Genomic DNA, 22,847 nt, shown 5'->3' with positions numbered 1-22,847 from the left:
ATAACTTAACTTTGTCATACACATTCATAACTTTGCAATAGTGAAACAAATTATCATAGTTGTCTTGTATTTAAGTTTAATTTTAAAAGGAACAATCGTTTTCAGTAATCTGATTTGTAAGTTATAAATATTTTTTAGATAAGAATTGAACGTCCTTCCATAACTAGACAGCCCATAATTAATAACAGAATCTGCCAATGACATATAAAGTAGTCTACAAGTTTTGTAAGGTAACTTATGTTTAAGTATACATAATTTAGATAGTATGGCCCTTAATTTATTACATACAGAGTCCACATGTGGACCCCAATTAAACTTATGGTCTATCACAAGACCTAGGTAAGTATGTTCTTTCACAGTTTCGAGTGGTGAACAAGTACAGTTTACTGAGTCATCTTTATGCATACAATCATGGTCATGGGCGATCACATTAGGTAAAGTAGTTGTTTTTTTGTATGGTGAATGTATATACATTAACTTAGTTTTGCTGTAGTTAATAGTTAAGCCTACATCGTGAGCCCATTTGCATAGCAAATCAAAGTCTTGTTGAATTACGAGTAGTCTCTGCACCTCAACAGTGTCATGATGACCTATAACAATGCATGTATCATCAGCAAACTGGTACACAGAGGAGTGCTGGAATATTTTACACATAATAAGTGTATGTCTGTCTTCCTGTCTGTCACCTCTTCACGCCCAAACTGCTGAACGGATTTTGCTAAGATTTAGTATGGATATACTTTGAGTCCCGGGAAAGGACAAAAGATACTTTTTATGCCGGAAATATAATATTATACGCTTCGCACGCGATAAGCTAATTTTGGCGCAACGGAGTTGCAAGCGTCATCTAGTTTATGCTAATACTTAGAGCCTTTTTCACCACTTTCTGATAATTGCCGGATAGGCTATCCACCAATGAACTCGACAGATAAAGTATGGAGAATCTGTCAAAAAAGTTGTGGATAGTCTATCCAGCACTTTATCAAGAAGTGGTGAAACAGGCCAAAGTCTTTACTTTTAACCATTATTTATGTTCCCAGGCTGTGCGAGGTGATGCAGCTGAACCCGGTGCCAGTGCTCATGTCGATGGTGATCTTCAGCAACGTGGGCGGCGCCGCCACGCCCGTCGGCGATCCGCCCAACGTTATCATCGCCAGCCATCCGTCTGTACTGCGAGAGGTGAACGATGATGCTCCTTTTCAAGTTCCAACACGAAGTAGATGAGTTCACGAGATAAGCTCAGGAAGTTTATGGTTTACGATTGGTCGGCTTACTATAACTTATAGTATACCACCATGATAGTTACCATAGTTTAGTTGCGGTATTATCTAAAAAGTTCCCGCTAAGCTAAAAAATATTATTCAAAGACTTTTTATTAACCCCCGGAAAAAAAGTGGTGGGGTGTTATAAGTTTGAAGGGTCTGTGTGTGTTTGGCCGTGGCATCATATCATCCAAACGGGTGGACCGATTTTGGTCTAGTTTTTTGTGATATATTCCTGTTTTTAAATGTTCCAGAACATAAACTTCACGTCATTCACGCTGCATATGGGGCTGGGCATCCTGGCGGTGAGCGTGCAGACGTACCTGCAGCTGCGGTACATGTTCCGCGACATGAACCGCCTGCGACACAGCGTGCCCAGAGAGATCGTTGGTGAGTGAGGTCAGCTCTTATGGACAAACACGTACAGACACCCTTGACAGGCCGAGCGCGCTTGTGCATGGGGCGCTCCCGTCCTCGTCTCCAGTCTCCGTCTCCAAAACCAGAGCAAGCATATTATGTACAGCCGAAGATCGTTTTTTCACGCCCGCATAAACATTTTATAATTTTGTTGTCACACCAGCACACTTAGCATATCTACCATCATGGGCGTAGCCAGGATTCTACATAAGGGGGTCTTTAGAAGGGGGAGTTTAAGAAAATTCGTAATTTTTAACATTAGTATCTCACTATTGTATTGAAGGTGAGTTAAAAACAAAATATGAGTGAGCGAACCCAAAATTGATTGCCGTGAGCATTCGCTCACCAGCAACAACTCAGTGACCGATCACTCTTGTAAGGTGGCAGCTGCCCCCCCCCTGCCCGTACCTCGCTACGCCCATGTTTACCATGGAGAGAGTTATCCTTCGCATTCCTAGTTCCTAAGCTCCGAGAGGAAATGTCACTCCTCACTCAGAGCCAGGACAGGGATGGCTTTATGATGACAGGGACTAAAACAGTGTCTGCTTTCAGAGATGCGCCAGGAGATCGGTGTGTGGAAGCGCGCGGCCGCCTCGCTGTCCTCCTACTCCCGGGACGAGGACCTCGTCAGGCGGGCACTCGAGAAGAAGGTAACGGTCACTAGGACATAAGTATACATATAGACTTACACAGTATGTGGCGGTACCCACAATTAGCGCCACATTCCTGCATCGCGCTATCGAAGTTTTCTAAGTGCGTTGGTAATTGGTATAAATATACGACAATTTAAATGATATGAGGATATGATCTTTGGATTGTGGAATCGGGTGACGGTTGACTTAAGAAGTAGCAACGCAGACGGACAAACGCATGACTCGTCGAATGAAATCATTATCGCATTTTCGCATTATTTAATTCGCATAGCGTCACTTCAAAAGATCGCATCATAATAGCATTCGAATCTTATAATAATTAAGTACTTTTGTTTCGAATGGCATCAGTCAGTAGGTATCTGAGGTAGGTATGCACTATGCGTAGATCAAATTTTCTAAAATACCCGTTTTAAATCAACCTCCGTAAGAAATTTTGCTAAAAACTCGGTAAATGACTGTAATTTTTTTGACAGGTGCAGAAACTACAGGCGACGCTAAAGAAGAGAGAGGCTGGCAACACCAAGTCCAAGACCGATCCGCTGTTCACCTCCACGCTCGCTCAAATGAAGCAAAAGGTACGTTCAGGTTAAAACGACCAGACCATTTCCCTCTTAAGTCTTACAGAATCTCTGCCGACAACTGAAGTTAACAAGAATAATTTTTGCGAAACATTTTTTAAATCAAAACTGTCTATTACACAACATTTAATCAAGAATGTTGTTTTCCAGTACCGCATCAGAGACAAGCAGCTGCTAATCAAGTCATCGGTGTGCGTCGCGTTTGTTGTCATCGTGTTCTTCCTGCACGCATTCCCACAATTCGGTGAGTAACTGAGTACCTTCTTATTGTTGTACGTACCAACAAGCACTATTTAAAATATACATAATATATAATATAATATAATATCTATGGACGCTTCACACCACGTCAGTCTGGCCCCGTGCTAAGTACCTAAAGGACTTGTGTTACAGGTACCAGACAACGGAAATATATTTAATACTTTTATACTATACATATATTTAAGATTTTTATTATAACATACACATATTTAATACGCATCCAGACCCGGGAACATTGAAAACTTTTTGTTCCGTCGGCGGGATTCGAACCCGCGACCCCCGGCTTGAGCTACCAACGCGCTCACCACTGAGCCACAGAGGTCGTCAAATTTGACTTCACGTCACAATTATGACTTCTTTCTACTATATACAATTAATATAGTATCAAGATATTCGTTGGCGATTCGAGTGGCGAGAATAATTAATTTTTTGTCACTTCTCTCTATTGGACGCAAACCTCACAATGAGAAGTGAACTCACAACCTTTCAGCCTTCTGAGTTCTGGCAAATAATGGCAACGAATTCGTTATCGTATGAACTGTCTTAATCGTCCTTACGGAGAAAACTCAGTAGGTAGTCAGATCTTTTTGGTTATAATAAAACATGGTCAATATGGTTTTTATTTGGTCCTTAAAACAGAACAAAACTACTACTAACTACTACTGACTGGGATTCTGAATAATAATCTAAAAGCCTAGGTCATTAAGCCCTACCATATAGGCAGCCGCACAAGACACCTGCAACTCCTAGAGAGCGCCTCAGTGGTCAAATTCTAACCCAACCAAGCAAGCAAGATGGCGCTATAGTTCGATCTCGCACCAACCTAAAGCTTGATTTCGGCTGGCACTGTCATTAAGGGTCATTTCAGACCGCAACGCGACGCGTAGATGCATTTCTAAATTTGTATTGAATCGACAGATTGGCATGACATCCCACGCAATAGGCATGATGACTATTTTTTTTTCTTATCGGTAATTGAAAGACAATTAAAAAATAGAAACATCGTTGAAAGAATGACTCTGATAGCTTAAAAATTCACCAAGATATGACAATTCAAATATCTCATAAAAAAGACCTGCCCGAAACGCTCCATACAAAGTGCTACGAAAGTATGACGTCAGTCTTTCGTAGTTTGTACGCATCGGGAGACAACTTTGTTCGACAGGTATATTAAATATTGCGTTTATGAAAGTGGTTTCATAACAAAAGTTGCTTTTAATTGCATAAGTTATCGAATTGTAAACAAATATTAAGAAATTTAATTGAAAAAAAATTCGACTTGAATATCCAACTTTGAAGGCGCATAACAAAAAAAATACTAATGCTATCAAGCTGAAATTTTGGGAACTCTAATTTTTTACCGTGATTTCTTTATTTTATTAACAAAATTCGCTAATCTTTGACCTTGTCATCATCCCTATTGTAGTGAAGCGGTACGGTCTGAATCGACACTAAGCCTGACATCGTATATTTCAGAGAGTCTCTCGCTGGGGTGGACGGCGCTGCTGGGCGCGCTGCTGCTGCTGGTGCTGGCGGAGCGCGAGGACCTGGAGCCGATCCTGGCGCGGGTGGAATGGTCCACGCTGCTGTTCTTCGCCGCGCTCTTCGTCCTGATGGAGGTGAGGGCGTTTGGGTAGGGTTTCTTATCCAGAGACTAGAGAGTTAGTATTAACACCGTAGATGTCTGTTTAATGTACATGACGATTTCACAAGTAGCGTGGCGGATTGTTTGGACAAAATGCTAAGCTACCTTCATTATGTGGTTTTTTTCTCTACTTTTGTAGAAAGAACCCATTTCTATGGAGCTCATGAAAAACGTCAAGAAAAGGTTGTTAGCAGGCCTACTGCAAAATGGTTAAAGACTGGATTTCTTTACAGGTTCTCTCCAAGCTGGGTCTGATCGCGTGGATCGGGAAGCTGACGGAGTCTGTGATCATGAAGGTCGGTGAGGAGTCGCGGCTGGCGGTCGCCGTGATGCTCATACTGTGGGTGAGTAAGCTGTAAAGTATGACATAGACAGGACCTCAGCTAAATTCAAGCTGTGATTAATCGTAAGTCGTAACCTTGTGTCCTATTTTTATTTTTTATTGGTAAATCCTCTGAATAAGAAAAACTAAGGAAACGTAATAGACTAGGACGAGTCGGCGCATGAGTACCGAAAACTATTCCACCTCAATTTTTTTATGCGATCCTCTTCAAATTGCCCTCCTGATGATATAAATGCATGTTGCCAGGGCGCAACCCGATGCCATATTGTTTAAACAATTGCAAGGAAATGTTATTTTTAACCGAACAATTTTTTTTTATATTCTTTATTGAAATACCAATAAAAAAAGATCCTATGACTTTTTACGATAAAGTTAATATTTTTAAAGATATGAATTTTTAAAGGTTCGAAAAACCTCAAATTTAGGTACTTTCGACCGATGAAAATTACATTAAAAGAAATAATAATGTCAAAGTAATATATATTTTTAAATTCTATATACAATAGTTAATAATATTGTTAATAGAGATTTCAAAAAAAACATTGTTTATATCTTTTTTTTACCTTAGCAAAAGTAGACAAAAAATTGTGTTTTTTGTATGGGAGCCCCCCTTAAACAATTACTGCGTGGTAAAAAGAGACGTGTGATACATGACAACAGAACCAAATTTTTCCATCTGTTTGACGTCCAGTTGGCACTTATCGGCACGTTGAAATTTGATATCTTATGCTGCGGCCGCACATGCGTCTATCCCGAAGCTTCGTGCTATGAGACGATACCAATATTGGACGATACACGCAGATCGTCCAATGGCACGAAGCACTACGCAGGTGCGGCCCGGGCATTAGAAAGATACTCGTGTAAGTGTATATGTAAACTAATTTTTACACACAGACGTAAATCAATTTCGGTTTCGTTTGACAGCTAGAAATTGTTGCTCTATTCCGCTAGGTATATTAACTTTATGATAAATACATAAAAATGTGTACTGAATAGTGAATAGGTACATGCATAAAGTAGTATGCATGTATTCGGGTCTCATTTTGTAGACTCGCGGAGACAATTTTTGACACAGTTACTCTTTCTTAGTCCCAGAAATAAGAACTCTCCAAGATCTTCTTTTCGTAATAAGTCACACAAAATAGACCTTTCCCAAAGGCTCTATTTAAAACCTGCTATGACATCTTGATGACATCACGGCTCGTTAGTTTGAACGCATCACGGGATAGTGAGCCCTTGGCAGCTGAATGTCATCTACGATACTTGCTTAGATCCAGCCTAAGCCGACAAGGCACGTTCCAAAGTTGGTGGCGATCACCCTGTTAAAATGACCCCTTGTCATAGCAGCTACCATCAGATAGTGAAGTAAAAATTGATACGTTCACCCAGGGACGTGTTCTGGGTCCAACATTGTTTCTGTTATACATGAACAATGAACATCACATATTAACTTATTGTGAGTGACAAATATCGTGTCTCAGGTGTCAGGTCTGGCGTCGGCGTTTGTGGACAACATCCCGCTGACGACGATGATGGTGCGGGTGACGGCGGAGCTGTCGGCCGGCGCGCTGGCGCTGCCGCTGCCGCCGCTCGCCTGGGCGCTCAGCTTCGGCGCGTGTCTTGGAGGTGGGTTATAGAACCTAGAGGCTTAGCGAACACGCGGAATTGACCTAAGCCTTCGATAATATGAAGTCGATATTTGACTAACCCCCTGTAGAGTACGTGAAGTTCACGCACGGTGTCTGAGGCTATTTGACGAGAGTTTATATATTCAACAGTCTTATCAATTATTATTGGCTAATGTTTTGATTGCCAATCAAAAGCGCGATTAAACAGGTAAACGTTTTTAAAATAACTTCGAAATTGGGTATTGGTCTTTCATAGTCTATTTACTATTTACTATTTTTGACGATGGAACTCAAATTGATTGTTTTTAACCCCTGGATCTCTTTTTCATAAATTTAAAGAATGAATACACCACCACCAGGTAACGGCACGCTGATCGGCGCGAGCGCGAACGTGGTGTGCGCGGGCGTGGCGGAGCAGCACGGCTACCGGTTCACGTTCATGCAGTTCCTGCGCATCGGCTTCCCCATCATGATCGGCAACCTGCTCGTCGCCTCCGTCTACCTCCTGCTGTGCCATTGCGTCTTCACCTGGCATTAGAAGAGGGCCATGGCATTACCGCGTTAAAGTTTCTTAGCCTGGCATTACCATGTTAAAGTATTTCTTAGTCTGGCAGTACCACGTTAAAGCATTTCTTAGCTTGACAATGCTTTAATGGTCTCACAAAATATTTCGCCTGTCTAAAATGTCTTGTTACAGGAAAAATTTCCAACAACTCGGTTATCTTTTTAGGAATTTACTATTAAGTGAACAATTCTATTGAAAATAACTATTTTTGAAGTTTTTGAAATACCTATTATGTAGTAAAAAAGTTACAAATGTTCCTTATGTTGAATTTTTTTACCCACAGGGCAAGTAAAAAAAAACATCACTTTAAGATTATTATTATTATAAAACAGACATTTAGTTTATTAACACGTACTTAATTATGTAGCAAAGTCCTTTAAAAGTGATTAGTTAGATATAAGCTGTCACGTCTTCCTACATATTATATACTCCTGAACAAAAAACAAACATTAAAAAATGAAATCTAAATTTTAAATAATACATACAAGGGTCAAGTATATGAAAATTTATTCATTAGGCCGCCGCAAATAAATAACGACTCCACTGTTTTGTTGAATGCAATTTTAATTTCATGACTTGTCATAATGTTTCTACTGACCCTCAGTATTTCGTCACTGTAGAAAGTTATAACTTTCTTTACATTACTACAAAATTTTATTATGGGCCGATAACTTTTGTCTCTTTATCTTAAATAATGCTCTCTCGCTCTATCACGATTTAACTGTGGAAAAGAGATCCCCACCCCACCTTTTCCGTCTGAAGGAAAGAGATAAAAGCTAAAGGTTATTGAACTTATTTCTTCGTGATTTGTAACCGGACTTTTTTTATTATTAACTTCACTAAATGCTGATTACAACAGAATTACATTTACAGTCTACGAATAATAAAAACTAAGGAATCGTAACTCCCATACTATTACCGTTTTAAATTTGGTTCCTTTTGATCTGTCATGTAACGTCAGCCTAGTACCGCTCAAGGTCACCTAAATATTGCAAATGTATTGAAATGTGTACCTAAGGTACACTTTTTTGACAAGTATTGTGGAGCATGTTTTTTGACGTAGTTACTTTTCCTTAGTTTATTATTCGTAGTTTACAGTATTATAATATTATTTATTTGCAACAAATGTTGATGAACTATGTAAATCCAATTAATTACGTACAGTAGTTAGAACAAACAATATAAAGTTATTTAAATTATTTATCTACGAACATGGGCGTACCCAGGTTCTGGGCCAGGGGGGGGGGGGGGGGGCAAATTACCAGGGGGGGGGGGGGGCAAATCAGATTTTTCATAAGCTAGGTGTTTATAAAGAATAAAAAATTAATGATTTTTAGTTGTAAAAATATTGTATTGTAAACAAAGGGCAAAAATTCGTTTTCTTAATTTTTAAATTTTTATAGATAAAAGTACTAGATAATATACTTAGTAGGGACGTCAACATGATCCAGGGGGAGGGGGCTGCCCCCCCCCCCTCGGTACGCCCATGTCTACGAATATCGACGTCATAATATTGTCTTGCTTATGCAAAAATGTTGTGCTGGAAAAAAATACGTGTTTGTAAATTGGAAATGATGTAAGTTATAAAATAAAACGATGTACCTAATACGCTAAAATAATGATTAACCTTGAGATAAATCATTATTTTAGCGCCTTATATTTGAATAAACAGCTGATTTGAAGAAGAAAGAATAGACATCTGTCTGAATAACTTAATAAGCTGTATCGTTGCTCTTCACATTGCCATTGCCGTAAAAAGTATATACTTAATAATATATGTATTATATTTCTTCTAGTCTAAACATTTTTACATAAGCAAGCGATCGTATGCCCAACATATTTGTAACTGATTTTATTCAACTAAGGAGAGTAGACAAAATATGATATTATTATATTTTCGCCTGTAGTTGTTTAGTAAATTATGTAACATGTTTGTGATAAAATACAATTATTTTTATATTACTACATCTATTTCTTACCTACCTATGAAATAATGAAAAAGACAAACTATTAAAAGACTATTGATAACTAAGGTTGGCACCAACTACCTACCTATGAAATAGACAAAAAGACTATTGATAACTAAGGTTGGCACCAACTAACATTAACTATAACTGTAACTTTAACTATAACTTTAACTACAATGCAAAATGTCGAATCTTTGGTTAAAGTTAAAAATGGACGACATCAAGACGCCATATTTAACCATAATCATAGAGCTCGACAAGGTTTTAAATGCACGTGGCGAAAAAAGGAACTAACGCTGTCATCATACAAAACATTAATTTATAACCTTGTTGGACCAGCTGTCATCTGTCAATTTCTCCGGTCAAAGTTAAGGTTAAAGTTAAAGCTAAATTTAGCCTTAACTATAACCATAACTTTAACTTTAACCACGCCTCTGGTGCAACCCACACTAAATATTATGATGTATGACTATTGATGAGTGGCAGTCTTTCACTGCGTTTTTCGCGTAACTTTCTGCCGCGCACTGTAAAAACGAACCGTCGCCAGCAGTATTTCCGGACCAATTCGGAAGAGGCTGATTTTCTGATTTTGCGAGTGTCAATGGAACACGGTAGTTGCTTTTTATCCCGTTAGGTGACCCGTTTGCTCGTTTGTCCTCTAATTTAATTAAAATAAAAACAGAACGCAATCTATTTTTAAATTGAATTTCCATGATAGAGCATTTTCTTAGACATGATACCTACATAACATTACCATTGAGATCGTAACAAGGTGCTTAGTCAAAATGCATTCACCGTTTCGACATCTGACTTCGCAATCAAAATTGACGAATCCATTTTTACTAGGGAAGCAGAATTTCTCCAAATTTTTAACTAGATGTTGGCAATCGGAAAAGGAACGCTCATATCATACATGCCGTAATAAAATGAAGCCTAATAATATGTCCCCGTCTACACAATGTTTGTACCAAATTTTATTACTTTGTCCATTTCTTTTGATTATAATAAATATTATGTCAAATGAAAATAAATTTCCTCTCATTATAATATATTATTATGGCTATCAAGTCTTATATAATCAGATATAGCAAGCCAACAGGAGTTAGCGGCGTGGGACGTGAAGCTGCACCACAGTATGACACCAACCACTAGCGCCTTGATTACTTTGTCCAATATACTTAACCTGAAATAAAATAGGAATGTGGTCTTATTCGTTATCGCACGAAGCATATGTTATTATGCTTAACGTAAGGATTCGTAAATAAGGGACCTATCAGACAGAGAGCGGTCACTCGGTCAAGCGTTCAAGCGGTTATTTTTGCGTTATTTGTTTTGTATTACGCTATATAGAGATACACAGGGGGCGTTCCTGACCGCATCAAAATTCCTACTGTGTAACTGACCGCTCGATTTCGAACGCAGAATTCTCAACGCAGAACGCTTGAACGCGTGACCGCTCTCTGTCTGATAGGTCCCTAACACTAAAGAAAAAGTAAAAAAAATGGCCAAGTGCGAGTCAGGCTCGCGCGCGAATACCATTTACAATTTATTGATAGAGAGCAAAAATAGGTAATTATTATTTTTAACAAAAAATTCAAACCGACTTCCAAGGTAAAAACAATAATAACATCCTTATAATATGAACTAAAAAGTATTAAATAATTTTTCCTATCTAATAGTGCCTTTTTCCGAATTCGGCTAAACCTCAACTATTTCTGTACTCAATCTTCATCATTTTGAAGTCGGTATCAGATAGCTGAATCTTTAGTTCTCTGACAGAATATTTGAAACTTTTGGAACTGGCACCGACTTCAAAATTATGGGCTACGCCCCCCCGTCCCCCCCCCCCCCCCCCCCCCTTCGGTATCCGTGGCTGAGTAGTTAAGTAAGACCCACTCATCACAGCCTTGAGATGCCTTCAAAATACTTCGTAAACATCAGAAAACAGCTGATGATCTTATCTGAAGATTACGAAAATCTCAAATGCGAATTTCTTCTAAACGGAGAGTTTTCTGGCGGTGGAAACGGTAAGTATGAGTTTTTCTCACCCAAAACAATCCTCCTTAACCCAAGTCACCAACATTTAATTGACGTAGGTTCCTAAATCTTAGCCAAATTTTTCTAAGTATTTTCGCCATACTAACAAGGGTCACATTTCAGCCTGTCATTCGACAGGAGTTGATTTTTGAGAAAAGTTTATCTGAGCTTTTTTGCTTCCCTTTACGCCCCCTATCGATTGGTATAATAAAAAGGGGTGGTCATAGGGGGTTGTATTTTTGTCGTCAAAATTTTTTTAAGTATTTTCTCCGTGCTAACGAGGGTCACATTTCGGCCTGTCTTTCGACAGGGGTTGATTTTTGAGAAAAGTTTATCGGAGCTTTTTTGCTCCCCTTGGCGCCCCCTATCGATTGGTATATTCAAAAAGGGTGGTTATAAGAGGTTGAATTTTTTCGTCCAAATTTTTTTAAGTATTTTTTCCATAGTGCCCTTTCCTTCCGTTCAGTTCAACCCAAATGTGTGCCTTACGCTCTGGAGTAAAGGTTGAATTTGTTACTTATGTTCAATTTTGTGGTACTTGAAATATTATATATTTTGAAACAACATTATGAAACAACATTAAGTATATTTTTTATATTAAAATCGCTTTGAAATATACCAAATAAATAAGGACATAACGTGATGACTGATGATATTTTATGGTTTTGTGTGTATATTGTATCCATATACAACCATGTGAGTTGTGACATTGGTGACCATGACATGGTAGTGATGAAGATGATGATGATGAATGTAATTTGTATAGTAGCATATGCTTTCAGTTCTTAAAACAACGCCTAAGCCCCCAAACTTGTATCTATAAGGAATCCGGAGTTCTCTTAGTATCTTCTACCTTGGTGCAAAATCTTGCGTTTTGGTAGCATATGCTTAGGATGCTTCTCATAAAACCAAAATCACCATATGTTTCCATGTAAATTTTGAGGAGTTCCCTCGATTACTCATGGATCCCATCATCAGATCACCACTTTTGTGAAAATGGGACCAAATTGGAATGAAACCTAATATAAAAAAACTAAAATTTTGAAAATCGGTTCACTAACGGCGGAGTAGTGGTCGAACATACAAAAATTAAAAAAATATATATATCCACAGCCGAATATATTTATAACCTCCTCGTTTTTTGGAAGTCGGTTAAGAAATGCCGACATTTTCAACGTATTAAAGAGAGTGCCAAAGAAATTATGCCTCCTTTAAAATATATGTACTGAGCTCTACAATTATTAATCAATATGGGCACGATCCAACTAATTATTATCAATTGCGTATTATCAACAAATCTGTCAAAAAGCGCATATACTAAACGTAAAAGCATTCACCAACCTTCGTGCATACGCTTTACTCCTCGGCAGATTGTCCATATCCTCATTCAGCATCACGCGTTTACAGACTACTATGCTGTTGGTGAAGTATTCCACTATGGGGATGCACTCGATGATGTAGTCAAAGGCCTCTTTATCCTGTTCCTTGATGGAGGCTCGCAGCTGCAGGAGATTGTCCACGGAGAATGTCCATTGCTTCATCGTGAACTCTTTGACGGCCAGAGACGCGGTAAAGACACGACGGTAGATCTTCACCAACCTGTAACGAAAGACTTGATCTTAACCACAGACATAGATCAAGATAGATACCGCATGTGTATGTACTTCGCGTGCCATATCGCGTTCCCAAACGACGAGCAATACTCGTCTTTCGAAAGTCTTTTCTTTAGTCTGCTATCGGAATTGGACGTCAATCGGAATTTTGAAAATGCCTAAAAGTGCGTTGGCTTTGATGATGGACACGTTTCTTACCATCGGTACGTCACAGTTGGTAGTAAAAAAGTGGCACGCTCGTTTTCATACAAATGGAGCGACATGCGGTATCTATCTTGATCTATGTCTGTTCTTAACTTATATCATCTAATAAAAAAAACTCATATCATCAAAAAATACACAGCAGATATCTTTATTGGTCTTTTGCCAGAATAAACCACACTTATGAAAATACAAAGCTGATATTATGTCATTTGGTACAATTTATAGACAGTAACTGTAATACCATAAAACCGATTTAGATTCTATCTAGTATTTGGTAGTTTTGTCCGACTAAAATGTACGGTTCCTGCACGGCAAACGAATACCTGGACGAACGAAATTGCAGGGAATATTTGGTAATATTGTACCTGGGCGGTTTGGACAGGAGCCGGAGGATCGTATCGATGAGGACACCGAGAAGCAGCTGGACGAAGAATACCTGAAATTGTAAGGAAAATTGACTTATTAATAGTAAGAAAAAGCATTATTTCTTATTAATTGTCCCTTGTACCGTCGAAGAAATTTATTCATAGGCAGTTGGAGGATAGGGTGACAGTGATAATAAATTGTCGACTGAGTGAATCATGATTCCTGGGATGAATCAATCTCTGATAGTACAATCAGAAATCAAAGCATGCTTGCTGTGCAATCTAACAATAATAGAAATGTTACACTCAAATAAAATTATGTAATTATTGTAACTGTATATACCCCACAGGACAGGCATCGCCTAGTGTGGGGATCCGTTAGATATATCGCGTTATATTATGTCAAAATTTTTTGGTCAATAAATATTTGTATTTGAAAATGAAGTGAAAAATCAACATAGCTGATAGTGATACTGCCTTCGTAACTACCCCACGGCTATATTATTTACACGCTCTCACGTTACACACATGAACACATCAAACTACGCCACACGCTAATATTAACTTTTGTACGTGATTATCAAAGTTTGAATCAAACAATGCAAATGTACCTCGCTTCATAGATACAGTATGCTGGTAGAGTTGGGGTTCTATCGTACCCGCAACTCTGCTTTAGCGAGGAATGGAGCACCATGGAGTTTTAGAAGGTAAACCCTACCACATACCCCGGCCGACGTCGGAATCAGCAGGGAATGCGGAAAGCATTTCCCCATGTAACATCGAGGAAATTGATTCCTAGGCAGTTGACGGACCTACGTCATGTGGTCGGATCATGTCAATTCAATGTTAGCTGTGAATTGTGATCGGTCGGATGGGTTTTACCTAATGCGACCAATTACCATAGCTGGGCATTAACTCGTTAATCCGTTAATCGTTAATTAAAGAAGTTAACATTTTGATTAACGGATTAACTTTTAAGTTAACTTTTAAAAATATTAACGGACTCGTTAACTTCCATTAATGTGCAGAAGTCGAAATAAAGTAAGAAGAGATTTATCATTTCATTACTCAGCGCCGGTGCTTGTAGAGAGAGTGATTTGTTTATTGTTATTATAAATCATTTGCATGTTGATAAAGAAAAGTGCAGTATAATTTCGTTAGGTAGAATACAATAATTATAGAAGTATTTTGTTTTGTCCCTAACATTTTAACTTCCAAAACCTTAAACAAACAGGTTTTGTATGTACACTAACGCAATGATATAAGTTACAACAAGACCATATTACATATTAACCATGGGCGTACCGATGGGGGGGGGGGCAGCTGCCCCCCCCTGGATCATGTTGACGTCCCTACTAAGTATATTATCTAGTACTTTCATCTATAAAAATAACGAATTTTAGCCATTTGTTCGCAATACATTATTAATTTTTTATTCTTTATAAACACCTAGCTTATAAAAATCTGATTTGCCCCCCCTTGGCAATTCCAGATTCTGCGTAATTTGCCCCCCCCCCTGGCCCAGAACCTGGGTAATTTGCCCCCCCCCCCCCCCTAGTCCAGAACCTGGGTACGCCCATGATATTAACGGATTAACGATAAACGTTAACTTGCGTTAATTCATCCGAATTGTAACTCTTTAACGTTTAACGGTGCCCAGCTATGCCAATTACTTAGGTCAGCTTCTCTGATAGTACAAAAACGGTATCGAGAGTATATCACTCACATGAAAGTAATACAGCAGCGTGGAACTAGTGATGGAGTGGCAGGGGGTCCAGAGCGCGGAGTCCAGGGGGACTCGGTCCAGCGCCGCCGCCCCCAGTGTGCGCATCTCGCGGGGGGTCACGTTGAGGTGACCCGCCGCGCTCGTGTTGTATAGCGGCACGTCGTCTGTTGGCTCCAGTCTGTGGGACAAATAAAAAAATCCGTGTGACACTTGAGGACTGCCGCGGTAAAGCTGTTAGTCTACACGCATACGTCTAGTCGCCCGCACACACACCGTGCCGGAATCTGCCGAACTGAATCGACGATAGACGATGAACGGCATTCAACGCCGCACCGCTGTGCCGGTCGGAGTGGTGTTAGGCTTATATTCGTTACGGAATTTCTCGATTCGGTCGCCGCGCTTAAATCCTGCGATAAAAACTATGCAATAGCTTAAATTACTGGCCGTCACTTAAGGGGGCAATAAGTTACGACACGCAAAATTTTAGTTTGAAAATCTTTGTCATAAGTACATTTAACGTATATAAATGGGAAAGTGTGTCTGTCTGTTACCTCTACACACTCAAACCGCTAAACCCATTTAGCTTATATTTGGTATGGAGATACTTTGAGCTGTACCGGGAAAGTATATACTTTTTATCCCGTAAAAATGTACAGTTCCGCGCGATTATCGAATGTTGATGCAACAGAGTTACGGGGCGTCAACTAGTAATATAATGTTATAAATTATAATCCTTGTAGGTAACTTAATAAAATAAAAGGCCGGCAACGCAGCAGCTCTTCTAATGTTGCGAGTGATGGGCGACAGTAGTTGCTTTCCGTCCGGTGACCCGTGAGATAGGTTTGCACCCTTATTTTATAACAAACAATACGATAGCAATCTAGCGACAACTACCGAACAATCAAGGAACTATTAATTGCATTTAAATCGCTAAATTGCTTCGCTTTTGCAAGACGTGCATTTTTCGTATCACGTGTGGCTCTTGATAGTAATGCGATAGCAATCGGCGTGCAATTTGAACTGTCAAATAGCGATTATTTACGAGATCGCAATCTTTTTGTGCCAAATAGCGCCCACTTTTTGGTTCCTCTGAGCCAGGCGCCCACGATGAGCGCGCGCACCACGAGGTCTGCGGGCACGTAGTCGTGCGTCACGTCCGGCTCCGTGTACAGCACGCGGACCACGCCTGGAATGTCACAATTACATCCATGTTTAAACATTATATTGTAAGTGTATCGGCTATTCAACAGCTGAACCGATTTGGAGATACTTTAGTATCTTGGTCCTATCCGCAAAAACTGTCCCATTATATAAAGGAAATAAAATTTATGATTATTTTTAGAGAATAAATTAATATAGCTATTAATTATATAAAGTTCATACTCACCAGTGCCGCAGGCCAACAGCAAGCCCACAGGACCGTTAAAGTTGTCGATCCAACCAGGTACTGGCTCTAGTAAACTCGCCGTCACTGAAATTTAATATTAAATACCTAATAAAATACTCGTATTGTAAAAGACATAAAAGCCTTTCCTCTGTGGCGGTACCCACAATTCGCCTAACAATCCTGCATCGCACTATCGAAGTTTCGGAGAACGGCAAGATATATACAACGTCTGAAATGACGTCAGTGGGCTTCGGCCTGACCGAGCATAGACTCTTATACTTCGTTCGTGTTGCATATAACCTACTTATGAAGTGTCGCTTTCGCCCTGCCTCCATAGGCAAGCGATTATCGTAAACGCTAACGCTAACGCCACAAAATGTATGCGATATGCGAATACTAATGTCAAATCCCATATACAATGTCATTCCCATATACAATGGATTTGACATTAGTATTCGCTTGCGATAAGCGATGACTCATGTCAAATCGCATACATTTTGTGGCGTTAGCGTTAGCGTTTACGATACTCGCTTGCCGCTTGTCTAGGGGGGTTGGACAGATTTAAAATGGCGGATATTTTTTATGAGTATAGGCCACTTTTGCCGCCCCTGTGTACGAACTCTGCCGTCATCCTAGGATGCTGCCGCCCATAGACCGTGGCCTATATACATAAATCCAGGGCTGATTCTCACTGATAGAAGGCTTCATGATGATGACTGGCAGGCGGCCGCGCTCCTCGCTAGCCATGTGCTCCGCCAGGTGCTTCGTCACCACGTACGTGTTCGCCATGTCGCCCAGCAGTCTGCAAATATATTGTAACGAACAGAGATTAGAGATTTAGAATCGGGATTGAATAAGTTATGAAATTGTTGTTCCTATTAAAAAGCACAGAAAACTTATAACTAATAAACTAATCCAAATAAGTTCTGTCAGCGATATTGCGACATGATTGTAAAGGCGCTTAGTCACATTGCTCCGTTCAAACATCATGTTCTTTTGCTCGCTTGGCCTCGCTCTTGCGACATCTGCTTATAACTCTCGCCTACGCGGCCTACGCCTCCGTGGTCTAGTGGTTTAGAGCGGGGCTTATGACTCGGAGGTCGTGGAATCGATTCTCGCGTTGGAAACGTGTTACAAATTTCCAAGTTTGGTTAGGACAACGCGGGCTGATCACCTGATTGTCTGACGAGTAAGATGATCCTTGCGTCGGATGGGCATGTAAAAAGTCAGACCTGCGCCTGATCTCTTGCCTGTCGTGTCGGTCATCCGTCCCACTGGGTGAAGATAATAAAAGGAATAGAGAGTACTCTTGTGTACTGCGCACACGCTTGGGCACTATAAAATTACTCCTGAGTAACTGGCCTGGTGTCAATGAAACGAGCCACCGTCACCGAAACCGATGTGGGGTATTATTATTATGACTACTCCACTCACTTGCAGTTCTCCACTCACTTCACTATGTAGTCAGAAAAATCAGAGAAATTTCTGATGAAGACACGGCACGATTAGTATATTTTAGTTATTTTCATAGAAGAATGGCATATGGAATCCTTTTATGGGGAAACGCTGCCGACATTAATACAATATTTGTGCTGCAGAAGCGAGCCATACGCTCTATTTATAAAATGTCTTCTTTTGAATCTCTGAGAGATAAATTTAAAGAAATTGGTATTCTAACTGTTGCTTCTCAATACATTTTGGATAATGTAATATATGTTAGAAAAAATATAAGTAAATTTAAAGCTAAAAGTGACATTCATTGTAGGAACACCAGAAATAAGCACAAGCTGGATTTGCCGATGATCAGACTTAGTAAAGTTAGTAAATCATTTAAAGGTATACGCCTGTACAATAAAATCCCAGAAAACGTTCAAAATTTTTCGATTAATAAATTTAAAAAAGAACGTTTGTGTGCCAAAGCCTATTACAAGGTCAATGATTTCATAAACGATGGCACATCTTGGGAGTAGGATGGCTCCTTGCAAGGCTACTTCTACATTATTATATTATGACTTACAATTATGTATGGATGTTGACAGTGTATAATTTTAAGTTACAATTGTAAATTTTATTTTAAAAAGATTAATTTTTTCTCACTTTTTTGGTAAAAAGTGGGACCCCGTGCGAGTTTCTTACGCCGTTCTTCTCGCCGGGATAGTTCCCGAAGTGGTAGGCACTATTAGCATCAACGTTCTGAAAATATTTGTTACAAATCTATTCAGAAATAAAACAATTTTTATTTTATTTATTTATTTTACTTGGGTGTCAGGTGTCGTACGGTCTCGTCGTCCAACAGCAGTAGCCCCAGCAGCTGCCGCCAGTCCATGTGCGGCGTGTACAGCCGCTCCTCGAGCCGTGCGCGGTGAGTGTTGCAGTATGTCGTCGACACGTGGACGAAGCTCTTGAAAAATTGAATAGAATATACGTTTGAAATCATGAGAGACATTTTACTTGATAAAGGGTTACTATATGAAGTTTTATACGTGGGAGAGCCATGCTTCGGCACGAATGGGCCGGCTCGACCGGATAAATACCACGTTCTCACAGAAAACCGGCGTGAAACAGCGCTTGCGCCGTGTTTCGCCGAGTGAGTGAGTTTATCGGAGGCCCAATCCCCTAACCCCTACCCTATTCCCTTCCCTTCCCTTCCCTACCCTCCCCTATTACCCTATTCCCTCTTAAAAGGCCGGCAATGCACTTGCAGCTCTTCTGATGCTGCGAGTGTCCATGGGCGACGGAAGTTGCTTTCCCTCAGGTGACCCGTTTGCTCGTTTGCCCCCTTATTAAAAAAAAAAGTTTCATATCGTGTCTAAAGCTTTCGGCATAAGGATGCAAGCAAACAAAAACCCAAAACGATTACAACATAGTGCAAACGTTGCCTATTAGATTCTGACGATCTTCGGGCCTGGACGACCAAAGTGGAATTTGGGGCACATTGGGATAAGCAGGATTTATTTTATTTTTAGACCCTTGATTGCTTGCATTGAATTTCACCAAACACCCTATACAAATATTATATCTTTAAACGAGCAATTCACAAGAATTGCTCTACTCTCAATTCACAAGAATATACAAATATATATATAACTAGCTGTTGCCCGCGACTTCGTCCGCGTTACCATAGTAGTTCACATCCAAAGTATTATTTATTGTACAAAAATATTCAATATACTTACAGAGTTGACTTTCCTACGATTTTATTATATACTAATTATAGATGTTCCGCGCGGCTTCGCTTGCGTAATTTAGGAATTTCACGCAACCGTACATTTTGCAGCAAATAATAGCCTATGTCCCTTCACGTGGTCTATTCTTCATGTTTGCCAAGTAACATAAAAAATGCTCCAGTAGTTAATAATATAATAACCAATTCCATATAATTTCCCCCGTTTTTTCCACATTTTCATCTATTTCTTCGCTCCTATAAGTTTTAGCGTAATAAAATATAACCTATAGTCTACCTCGATGAATGGGCTATCTAACATTGAAAGAATTTTTCAAATCGGACCAGTAGTTCCTGAGATTAGCGCGTTCAAATAGGCCCTTTCATATAATTTCCCCCCTTTTTTCCACATTTTCCTCTATTTCTTCGCTCCTATTATACTTAGCGTGATAAAATATAGCCTATAGCCTTCCTCGATAAATGGGCTATCCAACAGTAAAAGAATTTTTCAAATCGGACCAGTACTTCCTGAGATTAACGCGTTCAAACAAACAAACTCTTCCCAATTATAATATTAAGTATAGATTGGAATCTCTGCATCGGCTCCAACGATTTTCATGAAATTTAGTATATAGGGGGTTTCGGGGGCGATAAATCGATCTAGCTAGGAATCATTTCTAGAAAATGTCATTTTCATCGGATACCGAGCAATGCTCGGTCAAACAGCTAGTGATATTTTAAATACGCTATTATTATGTTTAATAATTCTTACTTCAAAGTTGGTCATTTCTTTTGCGAGGTCGAGCATTTGCTTCGTTCCTAAGAGGTTGAGACGGGTGGCGGCTTTTAACGGCTCGTCGAACCTGAGAGAGAGAGACGAGGATATGTGTATAGCGGAGAGAGAGAAATAGAGCAGTTAACAAGTCTCTTATGAAGTTTACAGGAAGTAAACTTCCTGTAAACTTCGTTCAAAAGAAAATCTAGAGAAGCAGGTGACAATTTAATTTCTGCGTATTGTATAAGACTATAGGTACCTGACGCTGGCCGCAGAGTGGAATACAATGTTGGTAGTGTTGATCAACATAGCGCGGTCCTGCTCTGATATACCCAGGTTATCTTTAGACACATCCCCGGGTACGATGCAGACTTTGGCTTCAAATATACCCGGCCTCGTTTTCCGGAGACGATACCTATAGGCATAGCTGGGCACCGTTAATCAAATAGTTAACTTCGTTAATCGTTAATCCGTTAAAAAAAATGTTAGCTGCGTTAAACGTTAAAGCGTTACATTTCGGCACAGATAAGAAGTAGACCACGTGAAGGATCATAGGCTATTTTTGTGGACTAATTCGTCTGTGAAATATCTGATTTACGCGGGCGAAGCCGCGTGGAACGTCTAGTTATAAATAATTGTCCTCGTTGACTGATGTATGAAGGTCACTCACCGGGTTATTGTAAAGCTGCTTGAGGCGGTCATCTGGTTGTACACCTTTCTTCGCTCTCACCAGGAGGTATATCCTCTTCAACTCGGTACAACTGTACAACAGTTTCTCCACAAGAATTTTTCCTAGAAAACCTGAAGAATACGTCATTTTTTTGTATAGCGTTGATGGTCGAAGTTCTATCATCAGGAATACGGTTTTTTAATATCTTGCTTATGTTAAGGTAAGACTTATTAATGTTGTGGAGGCATTAGATAACAAAATATTTTCCCTTCATGATAATTGACTGACCACAACCACCACGAAATTGACCACGATCAGGCAAACGTGGCTTAGGACACCTTGCAAGTTGCAGCTCGTTGCACTGACGATTTAAAAGAAGCTGGCAGCGGAAGGATGAGGGCTGCCCAAGATCGGGATGGTTGGCGAAACGGGACGATTTGAAAGATATAATAAGACGTACCTATCGTACCATCGAGGAAATTGTATCCTACGCAGTTGACGGACCTACCTCACGTGGTCGGTTTATGTCAATTCAATGTTAATTGTGATCGTCCGCTATCTGCATAGGAATCAACTTCTCTGATCTTCTTCTTCTGATTCATTGTACATCTTTACATTATAGCCGCTGTGAGTTAAGCGCTTTATAAACTCGTGTTACATACCTGTACCCCCCGTAATGAGAATAGTCTTCCCGGTGAAGTATTCTGGTATTGTGGGCACCTCAGAGAAATCCCGATCTTCTAAAAACGTCATGGCCGCTTTGTAACTAAGACGGTTCTAATTCACACACTTTAGTCTTAATTTTAGCGCAAAACGATATTGTCTCTTTTGAACTGTGCCGAAACGAAGGCGACAAATAAAAAAAAAAAAATGTGCTTTCTTTATGAGTGGAAAACTTCGACAAACAAACAATAGCGGAAAATATATTCACGTCGGTGGATATGCAAAAAGCGCCTTCCAATTATTAGTGTAGCTCTGCATGAATAGACATAATATTCCGAACCAGTAATGCGCCTCATTTGCAATTTCCATACATAAATGAATTACAATAATATTATGTACATAATGCACTACCTAATTATAATTATTTTGGCTCACGTTCAGGCAATGATGCTGCGTCTAGAGCGATGCTTAACCCTTTGAAAATACATTGTAAGAAAATGCGACAATTACTGAATACGTAAATGTAAAAAAAACGAAAATCGGTTCACAAACAGGGGAGTAATCGTAGAACATACAAAAATAAAAAAATATGTCCACAGCCGAACATATAACCTCCTCGTTTTTTGGAAGTCGGTTAAAAATAGGTAGCTATATAATTTCGTAGGTTCACAATTGAGCTGCATTACTTAATAAATATCTGCAAAGCAACAACAATTTACTTGGCTGTGGCCACGAAGTTAGCGACGTGCGTCAAAGCATACAACGCAGCACTCGCTTACTAAAATATACCGAATTTTTTAAACAAGGAGTAAAACGAAGCTATGTGTCTAAATATTTATTTTTATTTGTATTACACAACAAGACAACAATCCATTAGTTAGCTATTACAAGCGCGGCGACTCATCCAATACTGAATATTCTAGGT

General features: G+C 39.6%; 2 protein-coding genes across 3 annotated transcripts in view; one reads left to right on the top strand and one right to left on the bottom strand.

Moving 5' to 3' along the window:
* The window catches only part of LOC121727331 (P protein-like), a 43,114-nt gene extending 35,004 nt beyond the window's left edge, over nucleotides 1-8,110 (top strand). For both annotated transcript variants that reach the window (XM_042115106.1, XM_042115105.1), the window contains 9 exons: nucleotides 1,041-1,179; nucleotides 1,517-1,652; nucleotides 2,232-2,329; nucleotides 2,806-2,907; nucleotides 3,061-3,154; nucleotides 4,648-4,790; nucleotides 5,050-5,160; nucleotides 6,641-6,785; nucleotides 7,147-8,110. In XM_042115106.1, the coding sequence (XP_041971040.1) occupies nucleotides 1,041-1,179; nucleotides 1,517-1,652; nucleotides 2,232-2,329; nucleotides 2,806-2,907; nucleotides 3,061-3,154; nucleotides 4,648-4,790; nucleotides 5,050-5,160; nucleotides 6,641-6,785; nucleotides 7,147-7,325 (1,147 nt within the window). In that variant the 3' untranslated portion in view covers nucleotides 7,326-8,110. The remainder of the gene's footprint in view (nucleotides 1-1,040; nucleotides 1,180-1,516; nucleotides 1,653-2,231; nucleotides 2,330-2,805; nucleotides 2,908-3,060; nucleotides 3,155-4,647; nucleotides 4,791-5,049; nucleotides 5,161-6,640; nucleotides 6,786-7,146) is intronic.
* A 2,241-nt stretch (nucleotides 8,111-10,351) lies between these two features.
* On the bottom strand, nucleotides 10,352-21,387 carry LOC121727338 (fatty acyl-CoA reductase 1-like). The gene is made up of 11 exons (XM_042115112.1): nucleotides 21,260-21,387; nucleotides 20,849-21,004; nucleotides 20,587-20,677; nucleotides 18,910-19,052; nucleotides 17,344-17,453; nucleotides 16,652-16,735; nucleotides 16,342-16,450; nucleotides 15,265-15,442; nucleotides 13,539-13,609; nucleotides 12,698-12,955; nucleotides 10,352-10,502 (listed from the first exon to the last, which is right to left on the bottom strand). The coding sequence occupies exons 1-11, from the start codon at nucleotides 21,289-21,291 to the stop codon at nucleotides 10,361-10,363; spliced, it is 1,374 nt and encodes a 457-aa protein (XP_041971046.1). The 5' UTR covers nucleotides 21,292-21,387; the 3' UTR covers nucleotides 10,352-10,360.
* Between the last annotated feature and the right edge of the window lie 1,460 nt (nucleotides 21,388-22,847).

Source organism: Aricia agestis, chromosome 5, assembly GCF_905147365.1.
Source record: "Aricia agestis chromosome 5, ilAriAges1.1, whole genome shotgun sequence".
Lineage (NCBI taxonomy): Eukaryota > Metazoa > Arthropoda > Insecta > Lepidoptera > Lycaenidae > Aricia > Aricia agestis.
This window is presented reverse-complemented; position numbering and strand designations above follow the sequence as displayed.